The following is a 17,020-nucleotide window of genomic DNA, read 5'->3' on the forward strand; positions in this document are numbered from 1 at the left end:
GACATAGTGTAGGCAGTATGAGCAGGGAAGAGTCTGAGATCCAGTATGAGGGAGAAGTGGATACAGGAAATTAGTTTAAAGAGTATACTAAGTAGAACGTCATTATATACAGTCTACATTTTTGTTGTCTTTAAGAGAAACGGGCTGACAGGTAGGATTTTGTTTCTCCCAGTCTCTGGCCCACACTCCAGTACAGTAGGCGGCGGTAATGCACCATAACGTTGGATGCCAACTGCCGATAAACCCCACCGAAGAAGATTCCATAGGAAGGCTCCGCAGAACTCTGACAAATCAGGGGATATACGTAGACTAGTACGGTTGTCAGTACACTTTAAAGCCTGGTAAGTTTGATTCCATTGACTACTTTACTTAAAATAGCATACGTGTTCAGGTACATTTTATTTAAAAAACACTAAAATCCATGAACGCCTAATTGTTCCTTCAAGCAAATAATGTAATAATTTCTCTATTCAAAAGGGGAAACGGTAAGGTTAGATTGAAAATAAAGTAGATCATGACTTTGCGCAAAGATAGTATCTTCAAAACCCAAATATTCCGTAGCTGCACCACGGAAGCAAAGATTATCAATACGTTTCGTTTTCCTGATACATTTTGTTTCGCCAGGGTGACGATTATGTTGTACTAGCAGCAGGATTTTTTCAAAATAAGAGTCTACCTGCAGAGACATGGAAAGCTTTGACTATCCTTTTGTTTAACACTAATTTCGTACAACTGTTTTTGAAAGCATTTGCAACCACCGTGGACAAATAACCATTTTTTATATTTTATTATTTATACCAGCATTTAATTTGAAAGTTTACACAAATACTGTTATGTTAATACAGAGTGTTGCTGGCCTTTTACTCCACCCATTCCATTGGCCAAAATGCAATTGTTAAAAAAATTATTTAAAAAAAAATATGTACTTTTTATTTAACTAGGCAAGTCAGTTAAGGACAAATTCTTATTTACAGTGATGGCCTACACTATATGAATTACATACTGGTTTATAGAGAAAAAAAAAAACTTTGTGCTGATGTTCCAAGTTTTCACAATTGTTGTAAAGCCCAAGTTATGTTGTTGCTTTTGTAACCTGTGTGAAATGGCTAGGTAGTTAGTCGTGCTCGCTAGTAGTGTTTCATATCAGTGACCTCACTCCCTCAGACCTTGAAGTAGTTGTTTCCCTTGGAAGTAGTTGTTTCCCTTGCTCTGCAAGGGCCGCAGCTTTTATGGAGCGATTGGACAGGGGCGGAAACAATACTGTTACACTGACAGTAATTTCTGAAGATTAAATAATGTGATTAGAGACTAATTTAAGCAATTAAACACCTGTCCAAGATTTTAAGGTCAACCCTATTATGTTAACTAAACTCTCATTTTAATATGGTGAAGCTATTCCTGGAAGTTTTAATTGGATATTAATAGTAAAATCAGTGTAAAAGCAGGTGAGCTGGTTCTACTCTTTTTGGCCTTTTTCTGGTGCTTTGTGGCGGGAAACTGAGCGGGTCAAGAATAACATGTCAACCCTGCTACTTTATTTACGGTCAACCGTGCTACTTATTTGTCACCCCAAAAAATATTTAAGGGATTGGGAAAACTCTTTAAATTAAGTTGAACATGTGCGTTTTGACATGTTGAAATTCAGCTAAATAAACTTTTCCCCACAAAGTTGCACTACTCCTAAGGCATCTAATTGGTGGAGCTACCCCAGTATTGTGAGCATACCAATAGCTATACCAAGTGATCTTAGGTCTTCATTTTTTACACTTTTTTTACAAAACAAAAAAGACATAGCAATTGATTACAATTTAATATCTTTAGAATGAGTTATCAAAATCGCAATGTTTTGAAATGTGGGCTTTTATTTTGTAGGTTTCCATACAAAGGTGACGTCATCACTTCTGCTGTTGTCAGAATAGTAGTTTAAACAGAATAGTTACAGACAACACAGCAGCAGACAGTTGTAGTTCCATCATGGCTGACAATATGTTTTCCCTCATGAGTCTCGAAGACGAACTGAGCTGTAGCATCTGCCTATGTGCTTTCAACTGTCCGGTGACAATTCCATGTGGACACAACTTTTGCCAAGAGTGTCTCCTAGAAACATGGAAAGACAACTACAGCTGTCCACAATGCCGGACCCACTTCACCACCAAACCAGTGCTGAAGAAGAACACCGTCCTCAGCACAGTTGTGGAAACCTTCAAAATGAAGTCGAATAAAAGCGACCTCCCCAATGAGATGGGCGACTTAATCAAGTGGGATGCGGTCAAGATGGAGCCCAAAGAGATGGTTATCTTGTGTGACACCTGTATGGAAGCCAAAGCATTCAAGACCTGCCTCACCTGTATGGCGTCGTTCTGCCTTGAGCACGTGAGGCCTCATCATGAGAACCCAGTGTTTGGCGCGCATCAGCTGAATGAGCCTCTGGGCGACCTGCGAGACCGTATCTGCCCCGACCACCACAAGCTCATGGAGTTCTACTGTGTCCAACATGGCCGCTGTATCTGTGGTGTCTGTCTGCAGCAGGTGCATAAAGGCTGTACCTTCTCCAACCCTGATGAACAACGGGCACTGCAAGAGGTAAGTTTACAATACATTTTAATACACCCCATCCACAGTCAGGCATACAGTAGTGTTGTGCCAGCCCATTGCACCCATGTGGTGCATTACAATCTCTGTCTAGAGGTCTGGACCTTTTTATGAGGGAAAGGGGATAGACCAGAGCCTGTCGGTTCAAAGGGAGCAAATTAATCATAGTGCGCAGACCAAGCAAGGAGGTGGGCAGAGCCAAGCACGAGCTAGTGAGATCCTATTGGCTCGTTCTAGCATTTATTTGCATATTTCCGTTATGGAACGCCTACTCTGAAGTGTGTGTGTGTGTGTACTCTAACTCAATTCACCCTTGCACTCCTAAACAACGCAGTTTTTAAGAAACTGGCAAAAGTTAGTCTACAAAACCCAGTCCACTCTTACAGATTCTAGTTTTGTAAATGGATAAGTGAATGTTGTCCAAAATCCTTCTACCCCTGGGCTTCCTCTCATCATCATATTTGGTAGTGAGTGGAAACTAACCAGATACTTCACATTTATACATCTGGTAAAATACCTAGCATACTGTTCTGTGGGGATACCTAGTAAGTTGCTTGCACAACTGAATGCGTTCAACCAAAATGTATCTTCCGTATTTAACCCAACCCCTCTCAATCGGAGAGGTGCGGGTGGCTGCCTTGATCGATGTCCATGTCATCAGCACCCAGGAAGCAGTTGTTAGGGGTTAACTGCCTTGCTCAAGGTCAGAACGGTCAATTTTTTTTCCTCCATTCCGGCTCGGGATTCAAACCACCTTTCGGTTACTGGCCCAACGCTCTTAACCGCTAGGCTACAGGTGTAAGGTCACTGGTTCAAGCCTCACTACTGACTGTTTACCCTATTTTGCTACAGAAGTCATGTGATTGATCAAATCACTAATCCTAAAAGAAAACAAATTATCCCATCTTAAGAGTTACAAATGTTTTATTTATTTGGTTGAAGATAATATTCATTCATGTCTCATTCAGTCTGATTTGAGGGGCAAGTTGAGTCTGCTGGATGGAAAGATTGACAAGAACCAGATGGTAATCTCTCAGATGAGTGACCAGCAGAGCAAGTTGAAGGTGAGCGATCACTTTTTAAACAAAGGACTCAAGTAATTGTCTTAACTACTGTATTCAGTATATAAAGCAGTTTGAAAGCTTTGAGCACCTGGAAAAACGAAGTATTGAACACCTACAGTAAGAGCGGTGTGAGATGCTATGAGAGATATCATTTTGAGAACTCCAAATATACTTTGTGTCCACCTCCTCCAGGACTCTGCAGCCAGCAGGAAGAGAGCACTAGAGGATGACTACCGCCAAATCCGGGAGCTGCTGGACCGTGACGAGCGTGAGGCTCTGAACACCGTGGACCGCGAGCAGGAGAGCGGTCAGACCAAACTCCAGAACCTCATAAAGAAGTTCAACCAGAACATTGCGAAGCTTAGCGCAGCAAGAGATGGCGTCAACAGCCTGCTCAGTCAGACTCAGACCATGGCTTTCCTACAGGTGAGTCCAGTGTAGTGGGTTGGCTTCGGTGAACTGCTCTCACTCAGGTGAACTGCTCTCACCTTAACTGAAATCAGAAGACTTGCGTCAGCTCCGGACTTTAGCTCAGTGGGCTGACAGTCTTGAAATTACGATATTGACTATAATGCATCTTATTGTTGGTTTTTACCTTTCCTTTGGGACAGGCCTCAGTTGACATGCCGGCAGTGGCGGCCCTTGACCCCTATACCCCGAAGGTGAACCTGGACTCTAAGGCCGTGGCAGCCTGGCATGCCTACTCTGCAGTCCTGAGGGAGCATCTCACACATGTACTGAAACAGCCTGTAGAGGCCAGACTGCAGATACTCAAACCAGGTGTGTGTGTGTGTGTGTGTGTGTGTGTGTGTGTGTATAAAACATGCTTATGGGCGGCATTTGTATGATGCCTTGTGATATTTAATTCCAAAACTTTGCATGGACATGTTCGACAATGGTGATTTTTATATTGGAGAGCAATAAGGGATCAAACAATGAGTCCAATCAATCAATAATTCACAATCCAACATCTTATCCCTCAAATTGGTTACCAATCTGGTGGTTTGAGGCGTTTGCTTTCCAGATTCCAAGCATTATACTCAGGTATTCTAAGTGAAATAGTCACCACTAGCCAGCCTCCGCCCAGTACCCTGTCCTGAACTTTAGTCACTGTTACTACACGGCTACCACCCAGTACTCAACCCTGCACCTTAGAGACTGCTGCCCTATTTACAGTCATTGAACACCTGTCACTTTAATAATGATTACATACCGTTTTACCCACTTCACATGTATATACTATAAGGCCTATCCTATTTAACTACGGCTTTAAATACAATTTCTATTCAAATTGTGCATACACGCCATCATATATAGGGTACAAACCATTAAGAACCTGGTTTTTCCATGACATGGACTGACAAGGTGAATCCAGATGAAAGCTATGATCCCTTATTGATGTAACTTGTTAAATCCACTTCAATCAGTGTAGATGAAGAGGAGACATGTAAAAAAGGATGTTGAAGCCTTGAGACAATTGAGGCGTGGATTGTGTATGTGTGCCATTCAGAGGGTGAATGGGCAAGACAAAATATTTATGTTCCTTTGGTAGTAGGTGCACCAATTTTTGTGTCAAGAACTGCAATGCTGCTGGGTTTTTCACAGGCAGCAGTTTCCCATGTGTATCAAGAATGGTCCACCACCCAAAGGACATACAGCCAACTTGAAACAACAACTGTGGGAAGCATCGGCTTCAACATGGGCCAGCATCCCTGTGGAACGCGTCACACCTTGTAGAGTGGGGATGGGCATGACATAAAATCTAGCTCTAACCATAGATGTCTTTTTTTTTTCAAAAATACTGTGCTACAAAGTACCAGGCACGTCTTTCTCCGTGGCGGCAGGCAGCCTAGTGGTTAGAGCGTTGGACTTGTAACCGAAGGGTTGCAACATCGCGTCCTAGAGCTGACAAGGTAAAAATATGCCGGTCTGCCCAGGTCTGCCCATGAACAAGGCAGTTCCTAGAACGCCATTGAAAATAAGTATGTGTTCTTAACTGACTTGCCTAGTTAAATGAATAAAAATAATGCGCACTCTCCCGCCTATTCATTGGTGTGAATTGTTTGTCAATCTTTATGAAATCCCTGCTATATATCAAAAGTACTAAATGTAGGCTACTGTTAATCATTGCCCCATTAAACTAGAATGTTTGGTGTGGTCATTTCCGTTTATTCAATGTATTAATACGGCATAGCGTTCTCATTCTCGTAGTGTACAGGTTGTTTGGAGAGCTCAAAATGTCTGTTTACCATACAATAGCTACATTTCCTAATCTAATGTTTTGCTTCTAGTTAATCTAGCATTTTACCAGAGAGAGAGAGAGAGAAAAGAGGCTACACATCAGAGCGCTGTCTGTTGATAGAATGCCAGTTCGTGAATTCTCATCCGAGTGGAGAAGTGCAACTGATGCACAAAACGTGTCTGATGCCGAGCAGAAGCTACAACTAGCTCCATGACAAATCATATGCTTATCAAGCACAAATAAACGTTCTCAGAGCTGGACAAGCAGCAACAGAAATCTCGCATTACATATTTTGCCACTGTAAAGCGCAGCTGTGACTTCACCAGAGCGGAGCAGGTAAAAGCGTCTGCATGCTTCCCAACCGAAACAGTTCGGTAGAGTTCGTGCATATTATTGACGTTGTTGTTAGTTTTGGTGAGGTCTTTTTTTCGGCTCTTCGGTTACACAAAAATTGTTCTGGAGACAAGCCGAAATTCGGAGCCGAAGTCCCGCCCTTTCGTCTGATTGGTTAACAATATGGATTCTTCAATAAAGTCTTTGTCATTCAACGAGAGATGACTCGTTCATGCACGTTAGTTACATGTAAAATATATGTAAAATTACTCAAATCGTCGGCAAAAACGTCTTGAGTTATCGTAGATTAATTCTGACCATTTTGAGGAAGTGTATTGTTAATGTTGCGACAGTTCGTTTCTGGTAACAGAACAAAATAGTCAGCACATAGTGACTTCTGATTTAGCTGTACTTTAATTAATGCAAACACGTGCGTGGTATATGTGTGGTTCGTATATATACGGTCTCGCTGTTTTACCTCGCAGGGCAAAACAGAGAAGAGGGCGTCACATTCTATTGTTCTCTCTTTTATACTCTGACAGAGATGGTTCCTGCTCAATGCTGGCCTGTCAGAGGGAGGAGGAGCGTGGTTTAAACGTGCTCCTCCTGTCGTCGGCGTGCAGGCTGATCCCAGCGTCGTGACGCACTTCCTGTTGCCAGTTGTAGTTCTTGTCTTCAACAGTTGATTTACTCGTAGTTTATGTACTTAGCATTGTAACATAGCTTCCCCGGTATATTATATAAGTTATGCATACAAATAGCCAGTTCAACCCTAACAGTATACAGGCTGAGGCGTCTCAATGGACAAACCGTACTATTGACGCCTTTTTCTCGTTTTTCAAGCAAAGTATGCAGGAGTATGCGAGCACACTCGCTTGGTTAGAGTAGCCAAGTTTGGCTAGGTGCCTTAACATAGCCCATAGTTTCAGTTAATGATTCTCAAATAGCAATCTAGGAATTAGAATGTATCTGACATATTTTGTGGTTATGATAAACTATTCATGGTTGCGCACTGTTGGCATATAGATAAGTGCACACATTGTCCAGTGTGTTTTAATGATTATAATTTTTTCATTAGAGCCCTGAAATTATGCGAGTACTCTTAACAGTCGAAAAATGTCAAATGCCCATCCCTATTGTAGAGTCCGTGCCCCGACGAATTGAGGCTGTTGTGAGGGCAAAGGGGGAGTGCAACTCAATATTAGGAAGGTGTTCTTCATGTTTTGTACACGGTGTATTCATTTATATTCCGGACTCTGACATTGCTCATTTCTTAATTCCTTTTTATTGTATTGTTATAACTGCACTGTTGGAGCTAAGAAAATAAGCCTTTCACCCGCAATAACATATGCTAAATATGTGTAAATTACCAATAAAATGTGATTTCTTCCCAACAGCTGAGAGGTTTGCTCCTCCTCTGCTGCCAAACTTCTATGAAATGGGTGAGTGCCATTATACCCTCTTCTTTAGAACTACATAACTCCTGCTTGCATACAGTAACGGTTGTAACTTTCCAGAAACATATGGCTTTTTGTATGGCTAAATTGTACAGCCATAATAATTTGTGAAATAAGTAATAGACTTGTGGTGGTCACTCATAGCCTAATCACAACCTTGGGCACTGTATTTACTTTGATACAGCGTGACACTAAGTTTCATCTGGTCTTTGTTTCAGGAGGCATGCCACCACAAGGTCATCCGAGAATGCCTAGATCCCACAGCCCAGGAGCTCCCCTCAGGGCAAACCAGAAGAAGCCTCCACAAGATTCAAACCGAGAGAGAAGTAGGCTATTACAAGATGGGTCGTTGTGACCGAGAGAGAAGTAGACTATTACAAGATGGGTCGTTGTGGCCTTGTAGCCTGATAAAGATTCCCTTTTTAGTGTCTAGGTACATTTTACCAAGACACTACATAGAATACGATACACCGACTAGGTTTTTCCGGTTTCTTATCAGACCAGACAAAAACAGGACAAATACAGCTTGTTCTCATCAGTCAGAAACATCTGTGACATGAATGGTTCAAAAACCAGATAGCAGATTGTTATACTGTCAGTAAAGACTAACTGCCAATTTTACCACTCTATTTACACCTCTAAAGGGTCAACTATGACCCTCAGTTACTTTTTTGATCCTACAAGTCTCAACCATTTCTCCCTTTCAGAGTCAGACAAGAAACGAGATCACAAGGAATGGAAAGAACATAAGGCTGACAGTGAGAACTGATTTTTCAGTGTTTTTCTGTGTGTTTACTTCAATAACTGCCACGCTCAGATAACAGGTGTGCTGTGCAAGGCATGTGTCAAGTAACATCACAAGTTAAAATGTTATTTGTTTATGATCTAGTTTAACAGGCTTATGGCGGTTCAGTCTGTTCTGCAAACCTTAGTTGGAGAGAGCGCTTAAAGGGATATTTCGACATTGTCAAATAAGCCCATTTTGGCTAGATGCTCCCATAGACTTCCGGTCATTGCGCTACTACAAGTTAGGAATCAAATCAGAAACTACCTTCAAACTGTACGCAGAGACACAAATGGTATTAATGAGTTCATCGGACTCTGGGTAAGTTAAATAAGGGGCTTAATTGTCAAAAAGTCTAACTATCCCTTTAACCTACATAGTGTAACGACCCTGGGTTTATAAGCACAGATATCGACTGCCGCTCGAGCATGCTTTTGGGGCACAGTCGATAGCACGCTGGACTTCGGTCTAGAAGGTTCGAGGCCTGCTCCTTGCCTGTTTCATTACATTTAGGCAGCAGCTGACTCATACAATATTGTGTAAAATAACTGCCTTCCATCATTGGATATGAAAATATATTGTAAATTAAATTGTTTGTCTTCCATCAGAAAATTCCCAAAAGCCACCTAATGCTCCCAGAGAGTCCGCCACTCCTGTTCCACACACACCAAGGGACCACCCCAGAGGACAATCAGCAGAACCCAGACCCAGGAACAGGGAGGACCCAGGTTGCTTAGAATTATCTCTGCTCATGCAACTGAATACCATAAGTGAGCCTCCAATGACAAATTTGAATGCAATTCTGGATACTTGTCACAACTGGGGGGTAATTCTAGCAAGATGGTTTAACATATTTAGGATTCCCTGAACATATCCAGCATCTCTTAACCAGATGAGGGAGTCTGATTTCTTGGTTCCAGAACGTCTGCTTCTCGTTTAAGTAATTGTGCTAAGCGAATTGCTGATTGGTCGACCCGACAACTGGCGCGTGCGCGCAACATTCAAAAAGGGCCTCATGTCGATGACCGAAATAAACGACAGCTATGGAGTCAAGACATAGCCCAATATTTCCACATGTCCAGAACGAGAAACTATTATAACATACAATGAATATGTTCACATATTTACCAAAAATGTTATAGAGGCGCGGGTGCAAAAGCCAGAGAGGGTGCCGGGCAGATAATTGCAGACCGAGTAAATGCTTAAGTCAAGTGGCACAATTCCAATATCCTAATAGGCCTAGCTTACACACATGGGTGATTAGTAATGATGCTTTCACTTCAGAGAGCACTGTTATTGCAACCCTGGTGATATTCGTGTCACGGCTATGGCCTAAGTGAGTTGTAGTAGCCTATGTCACAATTGCAATGGTAGGCCCATTCCATAGCCTATGTAGGATGAATAATAATTTGAGTGCTTTTCAAGACAACAATGTGTTCTAAGTCGTAACGCCAATGTTTGCAAAATCTGAGCTATTTTAATTAGGCTATTTATCATTTTGCTTAGGTTTATTAATTTGAGATTAGGCTGAGATGCTTTGCTACTGTACCTGCAATTCTGTAAAAGACCTTGATTATACAGCTTGATGGGCAGGGAATGCAACAAAGCCAAAAAAAGAAATCTCTAATGCAAGGCAAATTTTTGTTACGGCTCTATGCACAGTTGCTTTGCCAAATCGTTCAGCATCACCCTCATTGTACAGGAAACTTCCAGTGGCCAAAAAATTGCTAAGTAATGCAGAGTTTGTAGGACCTATAGCAGTAAAGGCGAAACCACGTTGGATTACATTGGCTATGTACAGGTTGAGTAAGTTGACCAGATATGAATGATTGTGCGGAAAAACGATAACGTTCCAAAAGAGAATCTTCTGAATGATTTAAAGGATATAGTCAAGGTCCAATCATTTTGTTCCCTTTGTAATGCACGGCAAACAACGAAGGCTCTGATGTCAATTGGATTTTCCGCAAAGGGACAGGCCATAGCCAACGGACAACAATCGTGTTGGCGGAGAAGCCCCGTCTTTATTCACCAGGACAGGCTAAGATCAAGTTAACCTCTTAGGTAGCAGGTTTGCTTCCGAGCATTCGTTGCTATGGTTGATCAGGCTATAGGTCGAGCGCTCTTTCTGGAACCGGAAATTCGCTCAAATTCTAGTTTGACAGATCTCGCCAACTCACTAATCTGGCTTTTTGGAATACCCCTCTGGTTTATCAAAGTCACCTATGCACTCTACTAAACTAATGGCATTTTTCTTACAGGACAAGCAAGTGTTCCCCCAAGTATCACGTCTGCAGCAAAACGAAATGACCTTCTACAATGTAAGTTCACAAGTGTTACGAAACCACGTAGCAAACCGACTCCGGCTCGATCTAGGGAAGCTAGGAAGTTTGCCAGAAGATACTGACCCTACCGTTACGCTTGTTTGCACTGGGGGTCGGAACTCAATCAAAGTTACATTAAGACACCGTGGAACCGGCGTGAGATATGGGACGGAAAACATACCTCGATGCAGGAATGGGATATGCCACTGTGCTCCAAATTGTACTTTTCATCCACACTGCTCCATCGGAATCTTCTGGCAAGTCTGTAACCTCTGAGTGTGCGTTCAACATAAGTCAACAGATTTTTGTGTCTCTAGGGGAGACGGCTCATGTTGGTTATTGATGTTCATATGATGACAAGTATAACAATATACAAAAAGGATTCAAACACTCGGCAGGAAATCCCCATTGGCTTTGGATGCTGCTCTTGATCAGCTTCTAAGATTGTTACAGTAATTGCCACTCAATCACTCACACCTGTGAGCAATTACGAAACCCTTAACCCTGCCGGTACTCCTAGCACCTGGCCTGGCAGCTGCTGCCAGCAGTGGAGGGATGTCTGTAGTGGAAATAGACTGTCTGTGGTCTAACCACTTATCTACCTGTATTCCTAACACTAGCTTGAAAACAAGTACTGCATTCTGAAGGAACTTTTAGAAAAGTGTGTGCATGGGTGTGTTTGTGAGAAAGAATCTTACCTCCTGTCTCTCCCTCACCAGATGGCACCGTTCTCACCCTTGACCCCAAAACGGCCCACAAGCGCATCTCCCTCACAGAGAACATGACCATGGCCTCTGTGTCAGACGAGCCCACCCCTTACCCCGATGGCCCCGCCCGCTTCTCTGTCTGCAGCCAGGTGCTCACTTCCAAGGGCTTCTCCCGCGGCCGCCACTACTGGGAGGTCAAGATGAGCAGCAACAACTTCACCGGCATCGGCCTGGCCTACAACAGCATCGACCGGAAGGGTCCGGCTAGCCGGCTGGGGCGTAACGCCCAGTCCTGGTGCGTGGAGTGGTTCAACGTCAAGCTGTCGGCCTGGCACGCCAGCAGTGAGACTGTACTGCAGAACCCGAATCCGACACGCGTCGGCGTGCTGTTGGATTGCGAAGAGGGAACGGCCACTTTCTATAACGTTCAGGACCGAGCATACCCTTTCCATTCGTTTGTGTTCCAGTTCGCCGAGGCAGTGTACCCGGCGTTCTGGCTCTTCTCCAGCGGCTCGTCTGTTAGCCTGTGTAAGCTGCAGTCTTAAGAAGTTAACACAACACACACACACACACACACACACACACACACACACACACACACACACACACACACACACACACACACACACACATTGTTCTCCCTCACAAATAATTAGAATGTACAGCATCTGGGTCAATAAATGACTTAATCATACTGATATTGCGAACTTATATTGGAAATGTACCTTAAAGGTTATTATTTGGTTGTAGTCACTGACTTTAGTAATAATGCAGTGTAGGTAATATCATTTTGGACTTTGTAACTACAGCAACCTCTAAACAGGCAGCATTTGTTAATCAGTAACTAATGAAAACTAAGCACTTGCATACAGCTAAAGAAACATTTACAAATGATTATACAATATTATTGTATTGTCAAAAGCATGATGACATCCTTACTACTTTTGTTTTACTGCTGTTGTGATGTCAGCAGCATGCCGTAAATGATTTTAAGTTTACAGTTGATTTATTCCTTAATGGTTACTCTGCCATAGCGAGTTCCATTGGCTGGATAGAAGGAATTATCTGACATTGTGATCATTCATGTCTGATTCACAAATGGTTACGTGTTATAGGCAAACATGACTTACAAACAGAACTACTAAGCGGTATTTGAACCAGGCGAATGAGTTCTTTCTCCTGTTCTGCAGTCCTGGCTAAATGTCTTGATCATCCAGTTTATTTACAGATACATTTAAATGGTCTGTGGGTAGCTGTTTCCAGCCTGTTTTATCAGAGCTTATGATCTCTTGGTGTGGGTCTTGGTAGTACACAGTAATCACATGTAATATACACAAAACAACATGAATTAACATGTATGTTATCTACTGTATATGAACAGTACCACACCGTTCAGAAGGCCATGTACTGGCACACCTATGCGATGCTTTTGCTGGTGTCAGGCATTCCGCATTAGGGAATGTCATATCCAATAACACCACTGGATATAGAGAAGCAATGAATAGAACAGAAAAGCATCCACAATATGCTTGATACCCCCAAAGGAAAAGTGGGTATCATTCACATTTTTCTTGATCTAATACATTTTCGCTACAGTGTTTCACACAGAGCCTTTAAGTGAAGGGTGGTGCAGCGTGAGAATGTGCTGAAAGCGCTTCCTGACACTGCTACTACAGGCTTGATAAAACCTACCCTGGTTGCCAGATCTGCATTTGGTTTAGAATTACAGTGAACAAGGCAGAGGATTTGGTTGATCTGGCAACCAGGCTAGATAGACCCAGCCTGGCCCATAAGAACAAGCAGAGGTCATTTAGACCCTGTGAACAGGAATTTTTCCAACTCTGGGTTTTGTAAATAGTGATGATTTAGGGCTGGCGTTTTGCCTGTCCATGTGACCAGACAAAGGAAAAACTCTGGGCCCAAGTTATAGCTAATGTAGCTATAGCCCATACCTAGGGCCTTCTCATGTCCTAGAAGGGTACATATGTCTGTTGGTGTTAGTTTGGACATCGGTATCTGTGGTTGTCACATTGTCTGTGACGTGACTGCATGCTTCTCATAAAGTCTCTATTGTTGATTGGATCTTTTCCATTTATGGATATACAGCCATCGCTACGATCGGAGAGCAAGTTGAGAATAGCACGTGATAGATTTGTTTTGCTTTGCAAAGCCCCATGCCAAATGAATAGTTGGTGTAATTGCCTTCTCCCTCTATAGAAACACTAGTTTTCCTGATTTAACAGATTTCTACTGTTAGTGGAATGAAGGCAAGCTGATATTTAAGGCAAAGATGAATTCATTTGCTAGATTTAAGCCATTATTGCCACTTGCTTTTTTAAGAGATCTCGAAAGGTTTGGACAAAGTTTGAACGACTCGCGTACACAACGCCAGATAAAGCGCAAAGATCAGAGGGCCATAGTCATGGTCCTTGTGTGTTTTAGCATGTTATCCTCTCTGTCCATTCCTTCCGTCTAATTAGCATGGTTCTTAATTAATGTGCTAATGGTGTAATTCATGCTGGTTTGGTTTACTGACCTTCAGTTTGATTGGGTCTTGTGTTTAAGTGAAACCAAGATATTTGAACTTGTTGATTGTGTTTTAAAGGGTAAGGTATTGATTCTGTTTGTGTATAAGGGGTTTCATCTTGTTAAAGACAACTTGACAATGTCCCCTCATCACAAGCTATCTGTGCTAATATATATTCCTCCAAAAATGTATCACATACAAATACATATAGTTACTAAAGAGTGAGGTGTTTGTGGCTTATTTGTTCCTCATATCTACACACACACATATATATATATATATATATATACATACATACATACATACATACATACATACATACATACATACATACATACATACATACATACATACACACACTGCATTTGGTAATCATATTACTTCAAACTGCTCAGGAATAGACTTATTGCAAGTGCACGGGAAGGAAAAGTACTGATATTGCTTTCATATTATATACTTGCAAAACGAACAATGAAATAATATGTACTTATTAGAAAACAATGAAATTCATAATACATATGAAAATATTTATTATGGGTGTTTTCAAATTCTAATTTACATTGCTTATAACATTCAGCGAAATTTTCCATTTCAACATCTGTAGTAGCAAATTCAGTAAAGCCAATTATTTTCATATTTGTCTCTTTCATGTTTGTCTCTGTTTTTAATTGCTTTAAAGTGATTCTTTGCTTACAATAGTCTTATTTTATCCATCTATTCTTTTTAAATGGGCACGAAGAAGATGGTAAATTTCGTACGATTAGATGGAGACAAAATGGAGTCATATGCGTTCCATTCCATTACATCAGTAAAGTGCTGTTATGACTAACTGGTTTCTTTGACACTATCCACAGCAATCTTGTGCATTTATGTACAGTGGTTTGACTGCAAAAACTACACATGTAGCTAAATATATTTCCAAATATACTGTTCCTCATGGTACGCTGTACATTTTACTCAAAACTTTACAGGAAAATGTATCAGCTATAGACTATCACACGGTCTCCTTCCATCGTTAAGTGTAGACAATGACGTGTACATAAACTACCAAGACTAAAATTATCCATTACCATTCAATATCTGAAGACAATCTAGTTGAGAACAATCAGTGGCATACAGTACATGCTCTTCTCCAGCAATGCAATTACATTTCTATAAAACCTTACAGCCAATGGATTACCACAGTATGAGTCATAATACCCATAACACCTAGCGGTCAAATCCCATAGGAGATTTTAGAAACACTTAAAATAAGGGCTGTGTTTCATGTAGACTTACCCTGGTGTGATGTTTTGATAACCATGTAAATCTCTAGGAAAAGGTGACCTTTATAAATATATTTGCCTGTATTTACCCCCCAAAATGAAATGTTAATTAGCTGTTAATGTGGCTATAATAAAGAACTGCAAATGCCATGATCTGGACGAGACTGTCGAATTGAAGGAAAGGTAAGAATCTCTGGATTCATTTATCTAATGTTAGTTAAATGTAGTAATGAGTAAATTGGAAGAATATATTTAAATTGACAGTTCTGTGAACCGTCTTGTGCAAGTTTTAACACAATACCTGTTAGCAAAGGTGTCAGCTAGAGCTTGCAGGGATTTGTAGTTTTGCATGTCTACTTTCCCAGGGACATGAAACAAGCTAAAGTTATACCTCTGTATAAGAAGGGGATAAAGTCTGACCCTGGGAATTATAGGCCTGTATCTATCCTCTGTAACATCAAAGATCCTGGAGAGAATTGTACATGAGCAAATGTATGAATATGTTAACAAACATGGTCTAATGTATGATTTTCATTTGGGTTTTAGAAAAACATACTCCACTGATTAATGTGTACTTTACTTGACTGACTTCATCAGGAAAGAGATTGATGAGGGAAATCTGTGTGAAATGGTACTGCTTGACCTACAGAAGGCCTTTGATACAGTTAACCACTGTCTCCTCATCTCCAAACTGGAGGCACTGGGGTTAAGCAGTATCCCTCTACGCTAGGTAAAGTCCTATTTATCAGGAAGAGAGCAAGTAGTAGAGGTTAATGGTTCACTGTCTCGGGCAAAACCAATGAGTTGTGGCGTTCCGCAGGGGAGCGTGCTTGGGCCTCTGCTGTTTTCATTGTATATTAATGACATGAAAGATGCTTGTTCTTGCCGTCTTTTTCTTTATGCGGATGACTACACTTCTGGTGTCTCACAAAAGTAAAACTGTTGGAGAGCATACTTAGCACAGAGCTTACTAACATTAGCAAATGGCTTGGAGATAATAAGCTATATCTGCACTTAGGGAAAACTGAAGCAATTCTTTTTGGATCCAGACCTAAATTGTTTAGGTCGTCTGAAATCAGAGTGGAGTTAGGGGGTGAGGTGCTGACTACTAAAACCTCTGTTAGCTACTTGGGATGTATCCTTGAATGGAAGCTTGGGAGGTGTGAGCATGGCCAATAAGGTGCTAGGGAAGGTTAATGCCAGGACTAAGTTTTTGGCTAGAAAGTCCAAGCTGCTTGATAAGGACTCCATGAAAGTGCTAGCTACTGCCCTCATTCAATGCCATTTTGACTATGCTAGTACTTCCTGGTTTGGGGGCTTATCTAAACTTATGAAGGGGAAGCTCCAGATAGCCCAGAATAAGTTGATCAGGGTAGTATTGAAGGTGAGTCCACGTACTCACATAGGCAGGAGCTGCTTTCAGGAACTAAACTAGCTGCCTGTTGAGGCTAGGGTGTCCCAGATTAGACTAGGTTTGGTTTACAGGAGTATTTATGGTCCTGCGCCCAGATATCTAAGTGATTACTTTCCTCGTGTTAGGGATGCACACAATCACAGCACCAGATCAGGTGTTGCTGATGTGTGCTTATACAGGTTCAGGAGTAATGCTGGGAAAGGTACTTTCTTGTATACGGGAGCCTCAGAATGGAATGAGTTGCCTCTGCCTATAAAAACAACGTCCTCTCTGGACAGCTTTAAAAAAAATGTTTCATGTCCTCTGTGCCCATA

The 17,020-nt window shown here is 41.6% G+C and overlaps 1 protein-coding gene across 8 annotated transcripts; it reads left to right on the forward strand.

Moving 5' to 3' along the window:
- Positions 1–208: 208 nt before the first annotated feature.
- LOC106564896 (E3 ubiquitin/ISG15 ligase TRIM25) lies at positions 209–14,661 on the forward strand. 8 transcript variants are annotated; one of them, XM_014131386.2, is made up of 11 exons: positions 209–341; positions 1,873–2,583; positions 3,561–3,656; positions 3,849–4,082; positions 4,268–4,436; positions 7,629–7,673; positions 7,907–8,014; positions 8,396–8,446; positions 9,081–9,242; positions 10,731–10,790; positions 11,513–14,661. In XM_014131386.2, exons 2-11 carry the CDS (start codon positions 1,975–1,977, stop codon positions 12,043–12,045), a joined length of 2,067 nt encoding a protein of 688 aa, XP_013986861.1. In that variant the 5' UTR covers positions 209–341; positions 1,873–1,974; the 3' UTR covers positions 12,046–14,661. The 8 variants fall into 8 exon arrangements, with proteins under 8 accessions (XP_013986861.1, XP_013986863.1, XP_013986862.1 ...); XM_014131388.2 differs by having other exon boundaries at positions 9,081–9,200; XM_014131387.2 differs by having other exon boundaries at positions 7,910–8,014.
- The last annotated feature ends 2,359 nt before the right edge of the window (positions 14,662–17,020 follow it).

The sequence above is a fragment of the Salmo salar genome, chromosome ssa12 (genome assembly GCF_905237065.1).
Source record: "Salmo salar chromosome ssa12, Ssal_v3.1, whole genome shotgun sequence".
Classification (NCBI taxonomy): Eukaryota; Metazoa; Chordata; class Actinopteri; order Salmoniformes; family Salmonidae; genus Salmo; species Salmo salar.